Here is a 17,596-nt window from a genome sequence, read left to right on the forward strand (position 1 = left end):
GTTAAGGTAAAGGTTAAGTTTAGGGCTAGGGTAAGGGTTAAGGTAAAGGTTAAGTTTAGGGTTAGGATAAGGGTTAAGGTAAAGGTTAGGGTTAGGGTTAGGATAAGGGTTAAGGTAAAGGTTAAGTTCAGGGTTAGGGTAAGGGTTAAGGTAAAGGTTAAGTTTAGGGTTAGGATAAGGGTTAAGGTAAAGGTTAAGTTTAGGGTTAGGATAAGGGTTAAGGTAAAGGTTAAGTTCAGGGTTAGGGTAAGGGTTAAGGTAAAGGTTAAGTTTAGGGTTAGGATAAGGGTTAAGGTAAAGGTTAAGTTTAGAGCTAGGGTAAGAGTTAAGGTAAAGGTTAAGTTTAGGCTTAGGATAAGAGTTAAGGTAAAGGTTAAGTTCAGGGTTAGGGCTAGGGTAAGGGTTAAGGTAAAGGTTAAGTTTAGGGTTAAGGTAAGGGTTAAGGTAAAGGTAAAGGTTAGGGTTAGGGTAAGGGTTAAGGTAAAGGTTAAGTTTAGAGCTAGGGTAAGGGTTAAGGTAAAGGTTAAGTTTAGGGTTAGGGTAAAGGTTAAGTTCAGGGTTAGGGTTAGGGTAAGGGTTAAGGTAAAGGTTAAGTTTAGGGCTAGGGTAAGGGTTAAGGTAAAGGATAAGTTTAGGGTTAGGATAAGGGTTAAGGTAAAGGTTAAGTTTAGGGCTAGGATAAGGGTTAAGGTAAAGGTTAGGGTTAGGGTAAGGGTTAAGGTAAAGGTTAATTTCAGGGTTAGGATAAGGGTTAAGGTAAAGGTTAAGTTTAGGGTTAGGGTAAGGGTAAGGGTTAAGGTAAAGGTTAAGTTTAGGGTTAGGGTAAAGGTTAAGTTTAGGGTTAAGGTAAAGGTAAAGGTAAAGGTTAAGTTTAGGGTTAGGGTAAGGGTTAGGGTTCAGTTTAGGGTTAGGATAAGGGTTAAGGTTAAGTTTAGGGTTAGGGCTAGGGTTAAGGTTAAGTTTAGGGTTAGGATAAGGGTCAAGGTTAAGTTTAGGGTTAGGATAAAGGTAAAGGTAAAGGTTAAGTTCAGGGTTAGGATAAGGGTTAAGGTAAAGGTTAAGTTCAGGGTTAGGGCTAGGGTAAGGGTTAAGGTAAAGGTTAAGTTTAGGGTTAGGATAAGGGTTAAGGTAAAGGTTAAGTTCAGGGTTAGGGCTAGGGCAAGGGTTAAGGTAAAGGTAAAGGTTAAGTTCAGGTTTAGGGTTAGGGTTAGGGTAAGGGTTAAGGTAAAGGTTAAGTTTAGGGCTAGGATAAGGGTTAAGGTAAAGGTTAAGTTTAGGGCTAGGATAAGGGTTAAGGTAAAGGTTAGGATAAGGGTTAAGGTAAAGGTTAAGTTTAGGGTTAGGATAAGGGTTAAGGTAAAGGTTAAGTTCAGGGTTAGGGTTAGGGTAAGGGTTAAGGTAAAGGTTAAGTTTAGGGCTAGGATAAGGGTTAAGGTTAAGTTTAGGGCTAGGATAAGGGTTAAGGTAAAGGTTAAGTTTAGGGCTAGGATAAGGGTTAAGGTAAAGGTTAGGATAAGGGTTAAGGTAAAGGTAAAGGTTAAGGTAAAGGTTAGGATAAGGGTTAAGGTAAAGGTAAAGGTTAAGGTTAAGTTTAGGATAAGGGTTAAGGTAAAGGTTAAGGTTAAGTTTAGGATAAGGGTTAAGGTAAAGGTTAAGGTTAAGGTTAGGATAAGGGTTAAGGTAAAGGTAAAGGTTAAGGTAAAGGTTAGGATAAGGGTTAAGGTAAAGGTTAGGATAAGGGTTAAGGTAAAGGTTAAGGTTAGGATAAGGGTTAAGGTAAAGGTTAAGGTTAGGATAAGGGTTAAGGTAAAGGTTAAGGTTAGGATAAGGGTTAAGGTTAAGGTTAGGATAAGGGTTAAGGTAAAGGTTAAGGTTAGGATAAGGGTTAAGGTTAGGATAAGGGTTAAGGTTAAGGTTAGGATAAGGGTTAAGGTAAAGGTTAAGGTTAGGATAAGGGTTAAGGTAAAGGTTAGGATAAGGGTTAAGGTAAAGGTTAAGGTTAGAATAAGGGTTAAGGTAAAGGTTAAGGTTAGGATAAGGGTTAAGGTTAGGATAAGGGTTAAGGTAAAGGTTAAGGTTAGGATAAGGGTTAATTAAGGTAAAGGTTAGGATAAGGGTTAAGGTTAAGGTTAGGATAAGGGTTAAGGTAAAGGTTAAGGTTAGGATAAGGGTTAAGGTAAAGGTTAAGGTTAGTGCTAGGGCTAGGGTTAAGGTAAAGGTTAAGGTTAGGATAAGGGTTAGTTCAGATGTTGACAGTTGAACATCTACAAACCATCTACTTAGAACTATCCAAATAAAGTGCTACTTATGTGAATAGGGCTTTGTTCAGTTCCTGCACACTCTCTTAGCTGAGAAACACATTAGTGCTCAATGCAGAATTGGTGTCAATTCCAGTTCAGCTTCGGTCCAGAAATGAATCCAATGTACCATGGAACTGAACAAAGCCCTATTCACACTAACATCCATTTATGGAGGTGGAATGAAATGTACCCACACTGCAGCCAATTGAGTGGATCAAATCAGAATGGACAATGGTGACCTGAAAAGGCCATTACCGTGTGAAGACCCAAAGCCATGGTCAAGAGGTGGTTGGTTACTTCCTGGTTTAACTGGCAAATTGGCTGAGAGAGGAGACAAAACCAGCAGTTATTACACCCAGTTAATTAAATACTACCTGACTTATTTCACCTTACCAGAACGCAGATGAAGGGCTTTAGGCACGTGAGTGAGGAAAAAGAACACAATCTGCACAGTCAATCAGTCATTGAGAAGAAGTGAATGGAAGGGAAGAGGGAATTACCTTGGTCATTAGCCATTTTGTCAGAGGATTCAGCTAAACAGGCCAAAGGAGACAGTAGCCAGGGAGAGAAAATACAAAGCAAACACTGGTTAGAGGAGTTAAGGAGAGCAGTGGGAGAAGGAGAGAGAAAGGGGGGGGTAGAGCGAGAAAGGAGGGGGTAGAGCGAGAAAGGAGGGGGTAGAGAGAGAGAGGGGTGTAGAGAGAGAGAGGGGCGTAGAGAGAGAGAGGGGGGGTAGAGAGAGAGAGGGGGGTAGAGAGAGAGAGGGGGGTAGAGAGAGAGAGGGGGGTAGAGAGAGAGAGGGGGGTAGAGAGAGAAGGGGGATAGAGAGAGAGGGGGGGGTAGAGAGAGAGGGGGGGGTAGAGAGAGAGGGGGTAGAGAGAGAAGGGGGGGTAGAGAGAGAGGGGGGTAGAGAGAGAGGGGGGTAGAGAGAGAAGGGGGTAGAGAGAGAAGGGGGTAGAGAGAGAAGGGGGTAGAGAGAGAAGGGGGTAGAGAGAGAAGGGGGTAGAGAGAGGGGGATAGAGAGAGGGGGATAGAGAGAGGGGGATAGAGAGAGGGGGATAGAGAGAGGGGGATAGAGAGAGGGGGATAGAGAGAGAGGGGGGTAGAGAGAGAGGGGGTAGAGAGAGAGGGGGTAGAGAGAGAGGGTGGTAGAGAGAGGGGTAAAGGGTACAGCATTGGAGGGGTAAGGCAAGCAGGTGTGAGCATCAATAAAGGAGAGAGAGACAGAGAGAGAGGGGAGAGGGAGAGATTAGGAGAGATTGAGAGAGAAAGAAAGAAAGAAAGAGAGCGAAAGAAAGAAAGAGCGAAAGAAAGAGCGAGAAAGAGAGCGAGAGCAGGAGAGAGGGCAGGCTCGGCTCAACAGAATGGTATGTTCTTTACCAGCATCTATAGAAAAGGGATTGAGAATGCAGCCAGCTACAGTGAAGAGAAGCTAAGATAATCATTTGAATCTTGACCATTCAGCCCATCATAACGCATATTAATAACTCAACCAATAAGAACATTTAATACAATCATCCCAACGTTCAACCTTTCAGAGCCTATCAACCTCCAGGGATCCCCCCCCCCCCTTTCAGAGCCTATTAACCTCCAGGGATCCCCCCCCCCCCTTTCAGAGCCTATCAACCTCCAGGGATCCCCCCCCCCCCCTTTCAGAGCCTATAAACCTCCAGGGATCCCCCCCCCCCTTTCAGAGCCTATCAACCTCCAGGGATCCCCCCCCCCTTTCAGAGCCTATCAACCTCCAGGGATCCCCCCCCCCCCCTTTCAGAGCCTATCAACCTCCAGGGATCCCCCCCCCCTTTCAGAGCCTATCACTCTCCAGGGATCCCCCCCCCCCCTTTCTGAGCCTATCAACCTCCAGGGACCCCCCCCCCCCCTTTCAGAGCCTATCAACCTCCAGGGATCCCCCCCCCCCTTTCAGAGCCTTTCAACCTCCAGGAATCCCCCCCCCCCCCCCCCCCCCTCCCCCCTTTCAGAGCCTATCAACCTCCAGGGACCCCCCCCCCCCCACACTTACTCTTGGGGGTGCGGAAGTGTACGGCCTCTGACATTGGGCCCATGCCCTTGGAGTTACGGGCCTGGATCTTGAAGTAGTAGGTGGTGTCCAGAGTCAGCTCCTGGATCTGGTGGGTCAACCTGTTGCCCACCACCGGCTCTATCACCCAGTCATGCACCTCCGCATTCACATCAGTACTGTAGTAGATTATGTAGCCTAGTGGAGAGATAGGGGGAGAGAGATGGGGGGAAAGGAGCGAGAGAGAGATAGGGGAAAGGAGAGAAATGGGGAAAAGGAAAGGAGAGAGATGGGGAAAAGGAGAGAGAGAGAGAGATGGGGGAAAGGAGAGAGATGGGGGAAAGGAGAGAGATGGGGGAAAGGAGAGAGATGGGGAAAGGAGAGAGATGGGGGAAAGGAGAGAGATGGGGGAAAGGAGAGAGATGGGGGAAAGGAGAGAGATGGGGGAAAGGAGAGAGATGGGGGAAAGGAGAGAGATGGGGGAAAGGAGAGAGATGGGGGAAAGGAGAGAGATAGGGGAAAGGAGGGAGATGGATGGAAAGGAGCGAGAGAGAGAGATCGGAGGAGAGGAGATAGAGGTAGATGGGGGAGAGGAGAAGGTTAGAGAACTGTTTCAGACCACTTGTTTCTCTGACTCTGAATAAACCTGATAAGAGTGTGTGTGGTCTCACCTGTGATTTTTCCATTGGCCTCTGAGGGGGGCTGCCAGTTGACTATGATGGTACGTGGTTTCAGCTCCTTGCTCACCACAGTCACATCTTTGGGGGACGAGCTGGGAACTGTGAAAGTCAAACAGAAAGTCAGTATGGGAACAAGGCCATTAATGAGGGAACGCTTGGCTTTGACATCAAATAGGGTCTGCTTATATTATTACTGTTTGACACCTGTACCAGTGTGTGTAACCTGTACCAGTGTGTGTAACCTGTACCAGTGTATGTAACCTGAAATGGAAAAGTGTTTTTTGCATATCCCACTCCCCTGAGACACCCTCAGAGAGTAGGGTCACGGCATGGGATCAGACATTATTGCTGGCGACCCAGGAGCAATTAGGGGTAAGTGCCTTGCTCAAGGGCAGATTTTCTGATTTTCTTTCCCCTTTGGGACACGAACTAGCAACCTATAGGTTACTGACCCAATGCTCTAATCACTAGGAGACCTGCCACATATCAGAGAAAAGCAGTCAATGACAAACACCCACGACAATCAGCTTTGACAGAACCAGGATATTCTGTGTAGTCATGTTAAAACACAAACTTCATTCAAGATGCTTTCGTGTGTGTGTGTGTGTGTATGTACTCGGTATGCCTGTGTATGTGTGTGTGTGTGTGTGTGTGTGTGTGTGTGTGTGTGTGTGTATGTACTCGGTATGCCTGTGTATGTGTGCTCTTACTGGTCTCAAAGGTGGTTCCCTGGGCCGTCATGCTCCAGGTGCTGGTCCTCCGGCCCTTGGTCACCATGACAGAGAACTCATAGAGCGTGTTGGGCTTCAGGCCCGTCACCATGTGGCTCAGGTTGGTGGTGTTGGCCGTCTGAAAACACACACGCAGGCACACACACATGCGCAGACACACACACACACACACACGCGCAGACACACACACGCGCAGACACACACACACAGTACACACAGAAAAACAGTTCATAATGGAAGGTACAGACTTTGACCACAAGACCAACAGAACCAGAGTGCTTCAAAGCAGAAACCTGCTCCATGCATCTTTAAATAAAGAGCCATGAATAATACAGGGCCTTCACAGTATTCACACCCCTGGACTGCTCCACATTCTGCTGTTACAGCCTGAATTTAACATGGATTCCATTGAGATGTTTTGTCACTGACCAAACCCATCAGAGTGTTTCCAACCCATAATGTCAAAGTACAAAGTACAAAAAAACACATTTTTACTCTTAAACTTATTTAGGCTTCCCATAACAAATAAATTGAATACTTAGACTTTCAAGCGTTCAGCTTTTCATTTAACTTAATAAGTCACACAAGTTGAAAGGACTCACTGTGTGTAATAATAGTGTCTAACATGATTGTTTAATGACTACCTCATCTCTGTACCCCACACATACAGTTATCTGTAAGGTCCCTCATCTCTGTACCCCACACATACAGTTATCTGTAAGGTCCCTCAGGTCGGCAGTGAATTTCAAACACAGATTCAACCACAAAGACCAAGGAGGTTTTCCAATGCCTCGCAAAGAAGGGCACCTATTGGTAGATAGGTAAATTAAAAAAAGGAAAAAAACTATATTGAATATCCCTTTGAGCATGGTGAAGTTATTAATTACACTTTGGATCGTGTATCAACACACCCAGTCACTACAAAGATACAGGCGTCCTTCCTAACTCAGTTGCCGGAGACGAAGGAAACCGCTCAGGGATTTCACCATGACAATGGTGACTCTAAAACAGTAACAGAGTTTTAATGGCTGTGATAGGAGAAAACTGAGGATGGATCAACAACGTTGTAGTTACTCCACACTACTAACCTAAATAACAGAGTGAAAAGAATGAAGCCTATACAGAATAGAAATATTCCAAAGCATGTTTCCTGTTTGCAACAAGGCACTAAAGTAATACTGCAAGAAATGTAGCAAAGTAATTACATTTTTGTCCTGAATATAAAGTGTTATATGTATTTATTTATTTTACTATGCAAGTCAGTTAAGAACAAATTCTTATTTTCAATGACGGCCTAGGAACAGTATGTTTGGGGCAAATCCAATACTTGAGTACCACTCTACATATTTTCAAGCATAGTGGTGGCTGCATCATGTTATGGGTATGCTAGTAATTGTTAAGGGCTGGGGAGTTTTTCAGGATAAAAAAAGAAACTGAATGAAGCTAAGCACAAGCAAAATTCTTGAGGAAAACCTGGTTCAGCCTGCTTTCCAACAGACACTGGGAGATGAACTCACCTTTCAGCAGGACAATACCTTAAAACACAAGGCCAAATCTACACTGGAGTTGCTTACCAAGAAGACTGTTAATGTTCCCGAATGGCCGAGTTGCAGTTTTGACTTAAATCTAAAATACTTAAAAATCGAATGGCAAGACCTGAAAATGGTTGTCTAGCAATGATCAACAACCAATTTGACAGAGCTTGAAGAATTTACAAAAGAATACATGGGTAAATGTTATACAATCCACGTGTGGAAAGCTCTTAGAGACTTACCCAGAAACACTCACAGCTGTAATCACTGCCAAAGGTGATACTACAAAAGTACTGACTCAGGGGTGTGAATACTATATATATACATATATATATGTTATCAATTTTGAATTCAGGCTGTAACAACAAAATGTGGAGTAAGTCAAGGGGTGTGAATACATTCTGTACATAAAAAATGCTGGATAAACTAAATGAAGGCTATTTATCCCAAAACAACACCTGAAACGTAGTTGGTATAACATGAAAACAGTGGACACCGTTTGAATAAAGACAAGATGACGAGCAGCGATGAAAATACTTCTGATCACTTTATTAAACCCATTTCCTCACTACGCCCAGCAGTCTAATCTAGACCCTGGGTAGTCAGAGTCTCCTGGTGAAGGCTAGTTTAGGTCCTAGCTTTCTAAATAGCCTGTCCCAGTGATGCTAGCCACGTCCTGTAGTGTACTAAACAAGACAAATCTGTCATCCAGGATGTCACAGAGAGAAAAACATCCTATCCTTTTAGTTGAGTGGAGAGGAGCCATCTGTTCAATAATGTAGGTACACGCTGTGTGTGTGTGTGTGTGTGTATGTGTGTGTGTGTGTGTGTGTGTGTGAGAGAAACAGGAAGGCATTTCTGACAGCTGGGACGAGCACAACAAGGTGAGAATAATTGTCCAGTGTGAACAATGCCTTTCTACAAAACAACACAGGGTGACTAACAGGTTTGGGGTCAATTCCATTTCAATCCAGCCAATTCAGGAGATGATTCAAAATTCTAATTTCAGACTTGAAAATCTCCATTTATTTCGACTGGATTTTTAGCAATTCTCAAATTCAATTCACTTCCTGGATAGACCGAATTGAAATGCAATTGACCCCAACCCCTAATTAGCATCAACATCACCTGGTTGTCCTAAATGTGTTGCATTGCGCTAACAGTGACTGCAGTCGCTCCAGACTAGCCTTGAAGCATCTACATCCGCTTTCAATAACCAGACTAGCCTTTTAGCATCTACATCCGCTTTCAATAACCAGACTAGCCTTTTAGCATCTACATCCGCTTTCAATAACCAGACTAGCCTTTTAGCATCTACATCCGCTTTCAATAACCAGACTAACAAGGCAATTAACCCACTGTTCCCTGGTAGGCCGTCATTGTAAATAAGAATTTGTTCTTAACCGACTTGCCTAGTTAAATAAAACATTTAAAAAATTCTGAATCTTGACAGTCCCATGTTAGGTGATGGATACAGCAGTCTCTATGTTCAGAATAGGGATTGACTAACTGCTGAATCAGAACAGTCTGTATTCAGAATGCATTGTCAGGCCCCCATTCCCCAGACCTCTGTCTTGTCCTTGTTTAACCACCTATGAAACAACACAGCCTTTATTCGTATTCTGACCCCCCCACCACACACCTAATCTTGTTGAGGGAGATAAGTAATGATCTTAATTGAGCTAGGGCAGGATGCTATAGCATCTCTTACACCTAGTTGAAGGGTTTGTCTTTCTGTGTTGTATACCATACTATGCCACATTCACAACCTGAGTGAATGCAGTGCACTGACTAATGACAGTGCAATCAATGCAATTTATTTGTTAAAGATATTCCCTTTTTCAGAGAGACTATAAACGTTAGTGCTGAACATCTCTGTTGTGTAGCATGTAGATGGGGAAGGACTGTGGGAAGGCCTGTGGCATGTAGATGGGAAGGCCTGTAGAATGTAGATGGGGAAGGACTGTGGCATGTAGATGGGGAAGGCCTGTGGGAAGGACTGTGGCATGTAGATGGGAAGGCCTGTAGAATGTAGATGGGGAAGGACTGTGGCATGTAGATGGGGAAGGCCTGTGGGAAGGACTGTGGCATGTAGATGGGGAAGGCCTGTGGGAAGGACTGTGGCATGTAGATGGGGAAGGACTGTGGCATGTAGATGGGGAAGGACTGTGGCATGTAGATGGGGAAGGACTGTGGGAAGGACTGTGGCATGTAGATGGGGAAGGACTGTGGGAAGGACTGTGGCATGTAGATGGGGAAGGACTGTGGGAAGGACTGTGGCATGTAGATGGGGAAGGCCTGTGGGAAGGACTGTGGCATGTAGATGGGGAAGGACTGTGGCATGTAGATGGGGAAGGACTGTGGCATGTAGATGAGGAAGGACTGTGGCATGTAGATGGGGAAGGACTGTGGCATGTAGATGGGAAGGACTGTGGCATGTAGATGGGGAAGGCCTGTGGGAAGGACTGTGGCATGTAGAGGGGAAGGCCTGTGGCATGTAGATGGGAAGGACTGTGGAATGTAGATGGGAAGGACTGTGGCATGTAAATGGGAAGGACTGTGGCATGTAGATGGGAAGGACTGTGGCATGTATATGGGGAAGGACTGTGGCATGTAGATGGGGAAGGACTGTGGCATGTAGAGGGGAAGGACTGTGGCATGTAGAGAGGAAGGACTGTGGCATGTAGATGGGAAGGCCTGTGGCATGTAGATGGGGAAGGACTGTGGCATGTAGATGGGAAGGACTGTGGCATGTAGATGGGAAGGACTGTGGCATGTAGATGGGGAAGGACTGTGGCATGTAGATGGGGAAGGACTGTGGCATGTAGATGGGAAGGACTGTGGCATGTAGATGGGAAGGACTGTGGCATGTAGATGGGGAAGGACTGTGGCATGTAGATGGGGAAGGACTGTGGCATGTATATGGGAAGGACTGTGGGAAGGACTGTGGCATGTATATGGGAAGGACTGTGGCATGTAGATGGGAAGGACTGTGGCATGTAGATGGGCAAGGACTGTGGCATGTATATGGGGAAGGACTGTGACATGTATATGGGAAGGACTGTGGGAAGGACTGTGGCATGTATATGGGAAGGACTGTGGCATGTATATGGGAAGGACTGAGAGATGTTTGAACCTCATGTAATTAGTGGGTGGGATTACTTCACATTGATTCATCACCCTGCTAGTGGGATAGCTGAACACACTGATGATTAGAATGGCATAGTGGTAGAATACATATACTATGCTGTGCTCTGATGACACCTTCTATTTTAAAATGAACCGTGAGGGAATAATAAAGCTGTGTTGTTTTGAACGGGGCCCTGCGGGCCATGCTGCTGCGTCCCCGTGACCGTACCTTGAGCTTGGTGTTGGCGGGGATGTTGGTCTTCCAGCGCACCGTGTAGTAGCGTGCGTCCGTGATCTTCTGGTTCTTGGGCAGAGAGTTGTCGGCCCAGGTCACCTTGATGGTGTCGTGGCTGAGCACCGAGGCCTGTACGCCCACGGGAGGTAGCATGGGGGTGGGGTCTGGTACTGGTGTGTATGGCGCATGGAAGAGTTCATACAAATCAACATCAGGGTCTATGGGGTCTGCCAGCAGTTACCAACACACCAGGTTCACAACAGATGGCAAACAGAACATGGTGGAAAAGAGGGAAGAAATTACAAACCAAAAAAGTGTGTTTTGTGGCGAGGTAAAAATAAAAATAAAAAAGCAAGACCGGTCCAAACGAAACAGGGTGGCGGGGTGTAGAGAGAGAGGGAGGGGGTTACGAATAAGGGTAGAAAATATGTTAATGAGTTATTAAAATGAGGGAGGAGGAGAGGGGATTGGGAAGGGTGAAGAGAAAGAGAGAAAATTCTATTAGATCAACAGACATGGCTATTGGCTACATCAAGGTTTTCTACTGTCTATACAAGGGCTGTTGTCGATCAGACTTGGGTCAAATACCGATTTGTTGTCACGGATTTGATCCAGGGCTGTTGTTGATCAGACTTGGGTCAAATACAGATTTGTTGTCACGGATTTGATCCAGGGCTGTTGTTGATCAGACTTGGGTCAAATACCGATTTGTTGTCACGGATTTGATCCAGGGCTGTTGTTGATCAGACTTGGGTCAAATACCGATTTGTTGTCACGGATTTGATCCAGGGCTGTTGTTGATCAGACTTGGGTCAAATACCGATTTGTTGTCACGGATTTGATCCAGGGCTGTTGTTGATCAGACTTGGGTCAAATACCGATTTGTTGTCACGGATTTGATCCAGGGCTGTTGTTGATCAGACTTGGGTCAAATACCGATTTGTTGTCACGGATTTGATCCAGGGCTGTTGTTGATCAGACTTGGGTCAAATACCGATCTGTTGTCACGGATTTGATCCAGGGCTGTTGTGTTCAACATAATCAATACTAAGTAAAGATGGATAATCACCCTAAGGAAAGCTACAACTAGAAGGAACGTGCAACAGAGTCATCTCTATTAAAGGTCAACAGAGTCATCTCTAGTAAAGGTCAACAGAGTAATCTCTAGTAAAGGTCAACAGAGTAATCTCTAGTAAAGGTCAACAGAGTCATCGCTAGTAAAGGTCAACAGAGTCATCGCTAGTAAAGGTCAACAGAGTAATCTCTAGTAAAGGTCAACAGAGTAATCTCTAGTAAAGGTCAACAGAGTCATCTCTAGTAAAGGTCAACAGAGTAATCTCTAGTAAAGGTCAACAGAGTAATCTCTAGTAAAGGTCAACAGAGTAATCTCTAGTAAAGGTCAACAGAGTAATCTCTAGTAAAGGTCAACAGAGTAATCTCTAGTAAAGGTCAACAGAGTAGAGGTCAACAGAGTAATCTCTAGTAAAGGTCAACAGAGTAATCTCTAGTAAAGGTCAACAGAGTCATCTCTAGTAAAGGTCAACAGAGTCATCTCTAGTAAAGGTCAACAGAGTAATCTCTAGTAAAGGTCAACAGAGTAATCTCTAGTAAAGGTCAACAGAGTCATCTCTAGTAAAGGTCAACAGAGTAATCTCTAGTAAAGGTCAACAGAGTAATCTCTAGTAAAGGTCAACAGAGTCATCTCTAGTAAAGGTCAACAGAGTCATCTCTAGTAAAGGTCAACAGAGTAACCTCTAGTAAAGGTCAACAGAGTAACCTCTAGTAAAGGTCAACAGAGTAACATTTAGCCACCTGGCTTCAGAATTTATTTTGGAAAGACAACAGTGCAACAGAACAACAAGATCAAAAATGCAAATACCATACTGACTTACCACACCTTTAAAGAAGAATGCTTTCTTTCATTATTGATAAGAAGGTCTCGGACTGCAAGGCTAAACAGTGACTGATTACAGGCACTACTTTACAGTGTCTCTCTGAATACAGGCACTACTTTACAGTGTCTCTGAATGCAGGTACTACTTTACAGTGTCTCTCTGAATACAGGCACTACTTTAGTGAATACAGGCACTACTTTACAGTGTCTCTCTGAATACAGGCACTACTTTACAGTGTCTCTCTGAATACAGGCACTACTTTACAGTGTCTGTCTGAATACAGGCACTACTTTACAGTGTCCCTCTGAATACAGGCACTACTTTACAGTGTCCCTCTGAATACAGGCACTACTTTACAGTGTCCCTCTGAATACAGGCACTACTTTACAGTGTATCTGAATACAGGCACTACTTTACAGTGTCTCTGAATACAGGCACTACTTTACAGTGTCTCTGAATACAGGCACTACTTTACAGTGTCTCTGAATGCAGGTACTACTTTACAGTGACTGAAAACGGGGCACTACTTTACAGTGTCTCTGAATGCAGGCACTACTTTACAGTGACTGAAAACGGGGTACTACTTTAACGTGTCTCTGAATGCAGGTACTACTTTACAGTGTATGTGAATGCAGGCACTACTTTACAGTGTCTCTGAATACAGGCACTACTTTACAGTGTCTCTGAATACAGGCACTACTTTACAGTGTATCTGTGAATACAGGCACTACTTTACAGTGTCTCTGTGAATACAGGCACTACTTTACAGTGTCTCTGTGAATACAGGCACTACTTTACAGTGTCTCTGTGAATATAGGTACTACTTTACAGTGTCTGTGAATACAGGCACTACTTTAGTGTCTCTGTGAATACAGGCACTACTTTACAGTGTCTCTGAATACAGGCACTACTTTACAGTGTCTCTGTGAATACAGGCACTACTTTACAGTGTCTCTGTGAATACAGGCACTACTTTACAGTGTCTCTGTGAATATGGGTACTACTTTACAGTGTCTGTGAATACAGGCACTACTTTACAGTGTCTCTGTGAATACAGGCACTACTTTACAGTGTCTCTGAATACAGGCACTACTTTACAGTGTCTCTGTGAATACAGGCACTACTTTACAGTGTCTCTGTGAATACAGGCACTACTTTACAGTGTCTCTGAATACAGGCACTACTTTACAGTGTCTCTGTGAATACAGGCACTACTTTACAGTGTCTCTGTGAATACAGGCACTACTTTAGTGTCTCTGAATGCAGGTACTACTTTACAGTGTCTCTGTGAATACAGGCACTACTTTACAGTGTCTCTGTGAATACAGGCACTACTTTACAGTGTCTCTGTGAATACAGGCACTACTTTACAGTGTCTCTGTGAATACAGGCACTACTTTACAGTGTCTCTGTGAATACAGGCACTACTTTACAGTGTCTCTGTGAATACAGGCACTACTTTACAGTGTCTCTGAATACAGGCACTACTTTACAGTGTCTCTGAATGCAGGTACTACTTTACAGTGACTGAAAACGGGGCACTACTTTATAGTGTCTCTGAATGCAGGCACTACTTTACAGTGTCTGAATACAGGCACTACTTTACAGTGACTGAAAACGGGGTACTACTTTAACGTGTCTCTGAATGCAGGCACTACTTTACAGTGTATCTGAATACAGGCACTACTTTACAGTGTCTCTGAATACAGGCACTACTTTACAGTGTCTCTGTGAATACAGGCACTACTTTACAGTGTCTCTGTGAATACAGGCACTACTTTACAGTGTCTCTGTGAATACAGGCACTACTTTACAGTGTCTCTGTGAATACAGGCACTACTTTACGGTGTCTCTGTGAATACAGGCACTACTTTACAGTGTCTCTGTGAATACAGGCACTACTTTACAGTGTCTCTGTGAATACAGGCACTACTTTACAGTGTCTCTGAATACAGGCACTACTTTACAGTGTCTCTGTGAATACAGGCACTACTTTACAGTGTCTCTGAATACAGGCACTACTTTACAGTGTCTCTGAATACAGGCACTACTTTACAGTGTCTCTGTGAATACAGGCACTACTTTACAGTGTCTCTGTGAATACAGGCACTACTTTACAGTGTCTCTGTGAATACAGGCACTACTTTACAGTGTCTCTGTGAATACAGGCACTACTTTACAGTGTCTCTGAATACAGGCACTACTTTACAGTGTCTCTGAATACAGGCACTACTTTACAGTGTCTCTGAATACAGGCACTACTTTACAGTGTCTCTGAATACAGGCACTACTTTACAGTGACTGAAAACGGGGTACTACTTTAACGTGTCTCTGAATGCAGGTACTACTTTACAGTGTATGTGAATGCAGGCACTACTTTACAGTGTTTCTGAATACAGGCACTACTTTACAGTGTCTCTGAATACAGGCACTACTTTACAGTGTCTCTGTGAATACAGGCACTACTTTACAGTGTCTCTGTGAATACAGGCACTACTTTACAGTGTCTCTGTGAATACAGGCACTACTTTACAGTGTCTCTGTGAATACAGGCACTACTTTACAGTGTCTCTGAATACAGGCACTACTTTACAGTGTCTCTGAATGCAGGTACTACTTTACAGTGACTGAAAACGGGGCACTACTTTATAGTGTCTCTGAATGCAGGCACTACTTTACAGTGTCTGAATACAGGCACTACTTTACAGTGACTGAAAACGGGGTACTACTTTAACGTGTCTCTGAATGCAGGCACTACTTTACAGTGTATCTGAATACAGGCACTACTTTACAGTGTCTCTGAATACAGGCACTACTTTACAGTGTCTCTGTGAATACAGGCACTACTTTACAGTGTCTCTGTGAATACAGGCACTACTTTACAGTGTCTCTGTGAATACAGGCACTACTTTACGGTGTCTCTGTGAATACAGGCACTACTTTACAGTGTCTCTGAATGCAGGCACTACTTTACAGTGTCTGAATACAGGCACTACTTTACAGTGACTGAAAACGGGGTACTACTTTAACGTGTCTCTGAATGCAGGCACTACTTGACAGTGTCTCTGTGAATACAGGCACTACTTTACAGTGTCTCTGTGAATACAGGCACTACTTTACAGTGTCTCTGTGAATACAGGCACTACTTTACAGTGTCTCTGTGAATACAGGCACTACTTTACAGTGTCTCTGTGAATACAGGCACTACTTTACAGTGTCTCTGTGAATACAGGCACTACTTTACAGTGTCTCTGTGAATACAGGCACTACTTTACAGTGTCTCTGTGAATACAGGCACTACTTTACAGTGTCTGTGAATACAGGCACTACTTTACAGTGTCTGTGAATACAGGCACTACTTTACAGTGTCTCTGAATACAGGCACTACTTTACAGTGTCTCTGTGAATACAGGCACTACTTTACAGTGTCTCTGTGAATACAGGCACTACTTTACAGTGTCTCTGTGAATACAGGCACTACTTTACAGTGTCTCTGTGAATACAGGCACTACTTTACAGTGTCTCTGTGAATACAGGCACTACTTTACAGTGTCTCTGTGAATACAGGCACTACTTTACAGTGTCTCTGTGAATACAGTCACTACTTTACAGTGTCTCTGTGAATACAGGCACTACTTTACAGTGTCTCTGTGAATACAGGCACTACTTTAGTGTCTCTGAATGCAGGTACTACTTTACAGTGTCTCTGTGAATACAGGCACTACTTTACAGTGTCTCTGTGAATACAGGCACTACTTTACAGTGTCTCTGTGAATACAGGCACTACTTTACAGTGTCTCTGTGAATACAGGCACTACTTTACAGTGTCTCTGTGAATACAGGCACTACTTTACAGTGTCTCTGTGAATACAGGCACTATTTTACATTATCTCTGTGAATACAGGCACTATTTTACAGTGTCTCTGTGAATACAGGCACTATTTTACAGTGTCTCTGTGAATACAGGCACTACTTTACAGTGTCTCTGTGAATATAGGCACTACTTTACAGTGTCTCTGTGAATACAGGCACTACTTTACAGTGTCTCTGTGAATACAGGCACTACTTTACATTTACTATAGCTGAATCACAATAGGACTGTATATAGAGCCATGTCACTCACAAGGAAAAGCCCTACACTGACGCTGTGTTCAAACTCTATGCATGTAAGAAGTGAAATGGGAATTATTCATCTGTTCATTGTTGCTCATGTAGCCTATCAGCGGATCTCGTGTGTCAAGGGCGAGGGATATTAAACGCCAATGAAAGGGAGTTTTGACAACTTCAAATGGATTGACTTGGTCTTCACCTATGAATAATGTAGTGATGCTTGATCTATCTGGGATTGATTAGATAAATTATGGTCTGATCTGGGATTGATTAGATTAGTGATGTCTGTTCTATCTGGGATTGATTAGATTAGTGATGTCTGTTCTATCTGGGATTGATTAGCATCATCTATGTCTGTGTTACTTAATGATATAGTTGCTCCCTACTGAATGTTACCCTGGTCACGTCTCTTTACAGATGGAAGATACCTCCCTACTGAATTTTACCCTGGTCACGTGTCTTTACAGATGGAGGATACCTCCCTACTGAATGTTACCCTGGTCACGTCTCTTTACAGATGGAGGATACCGCTCTACTGAATGTTACCCTGGCCACGTCTCTTGACAGATGGAGGATACCTCCCTAAAGAATGTTACCCTGGTCACGTGTCTTTACAGATGGAGGATACCTCCCTACTGAATGTTACCCTGGTCATGTCTCTTTACAGATGGAGGATACCTCTCTACTGAATGTTACCCTGGTCACGTCTCTTTACAGATGGAGGATAAAGAATGTTACCCTGGTCACGTCTCTTTACAGATGGAGGATACCTCCCTACTGAATGTTACCCTGGTCACGTCTCTTTACAGATGGAGGATACCTCCCTAAAGAATGTTACCCTGGTCACGTCTCTTTACAGATGGAGGATAAAGAATGTTACCCTGGTCACGTCTCTTTACAGATGGAGGATACCTCTGTTATGTAACTAAACACAGTTAGCCACTGTGAGCACATGTCCAACCACCTG

General features: G+C 44.0%; 1 protein-coding gene across 50 annotated transcripts in view; it reads right to left on the reverse strand.

The window, feature by feature from the left end:
• LOC110506206 (neogenin) overlaps positions 1–17,596 on the reverse strand; it is a 216,073-nt gene that overhangs the window by 11,455 nt on the left and 187,022 nt on the right. For 14 of the 50 annotated variants that reach the window (XM_090222981.1, XM_090222974.1, XM_090222987.1 and 11 more), the window contains exons 17-22: positions 10,619–10,851; positions 5,708–5,846; positions 4,989–5,096; positions 4,321–4,515; positions 2,801–2,833; positions 2,556–2,621 (exon numbers count right to left, since the gene is read on the reverse strand). In XM_090222981.1, coding sequence (XP_090079107.1) covers positions 2,556–2,621; positions 2,801–2,833; positions 4,321–4,515; positions 4,989–5,096; positions 5,708–5,846; positions 10,619–10,851 — 774 coding nt within the window. The remainder of the gene's footprint in view (positions 1–2,555; positions 2,622–2,800; positions 2,834–4,320; positions 4,516–4,988; positions 5,097–5,707; positions 5,847–10,618; positions 10,852–17,596) is intronic. The other 36 variants (XM_090222960.1, XM_090222972.1, XM_090222964.1 and 33 more) reach the window with 3 other exon arrangements.

The sequence above is a fragment of the Oncorhynchus mykiss genome, chromosome 26 (assembly GCF_057628025.1).
Source record: "Oncorhynchus mykiss isolate SJ-2025 chromosome 26, ASM5762802v1, whole genome shotgun sequence".
Classification (NCBI taxonomy): domain Eukaryota; kingdom Metazoa; phylum Chordata; class Actinopteri; order Salmoniformes; family Salmonidae; genus Oncorhynchus; species Oncorhynchus mykiss.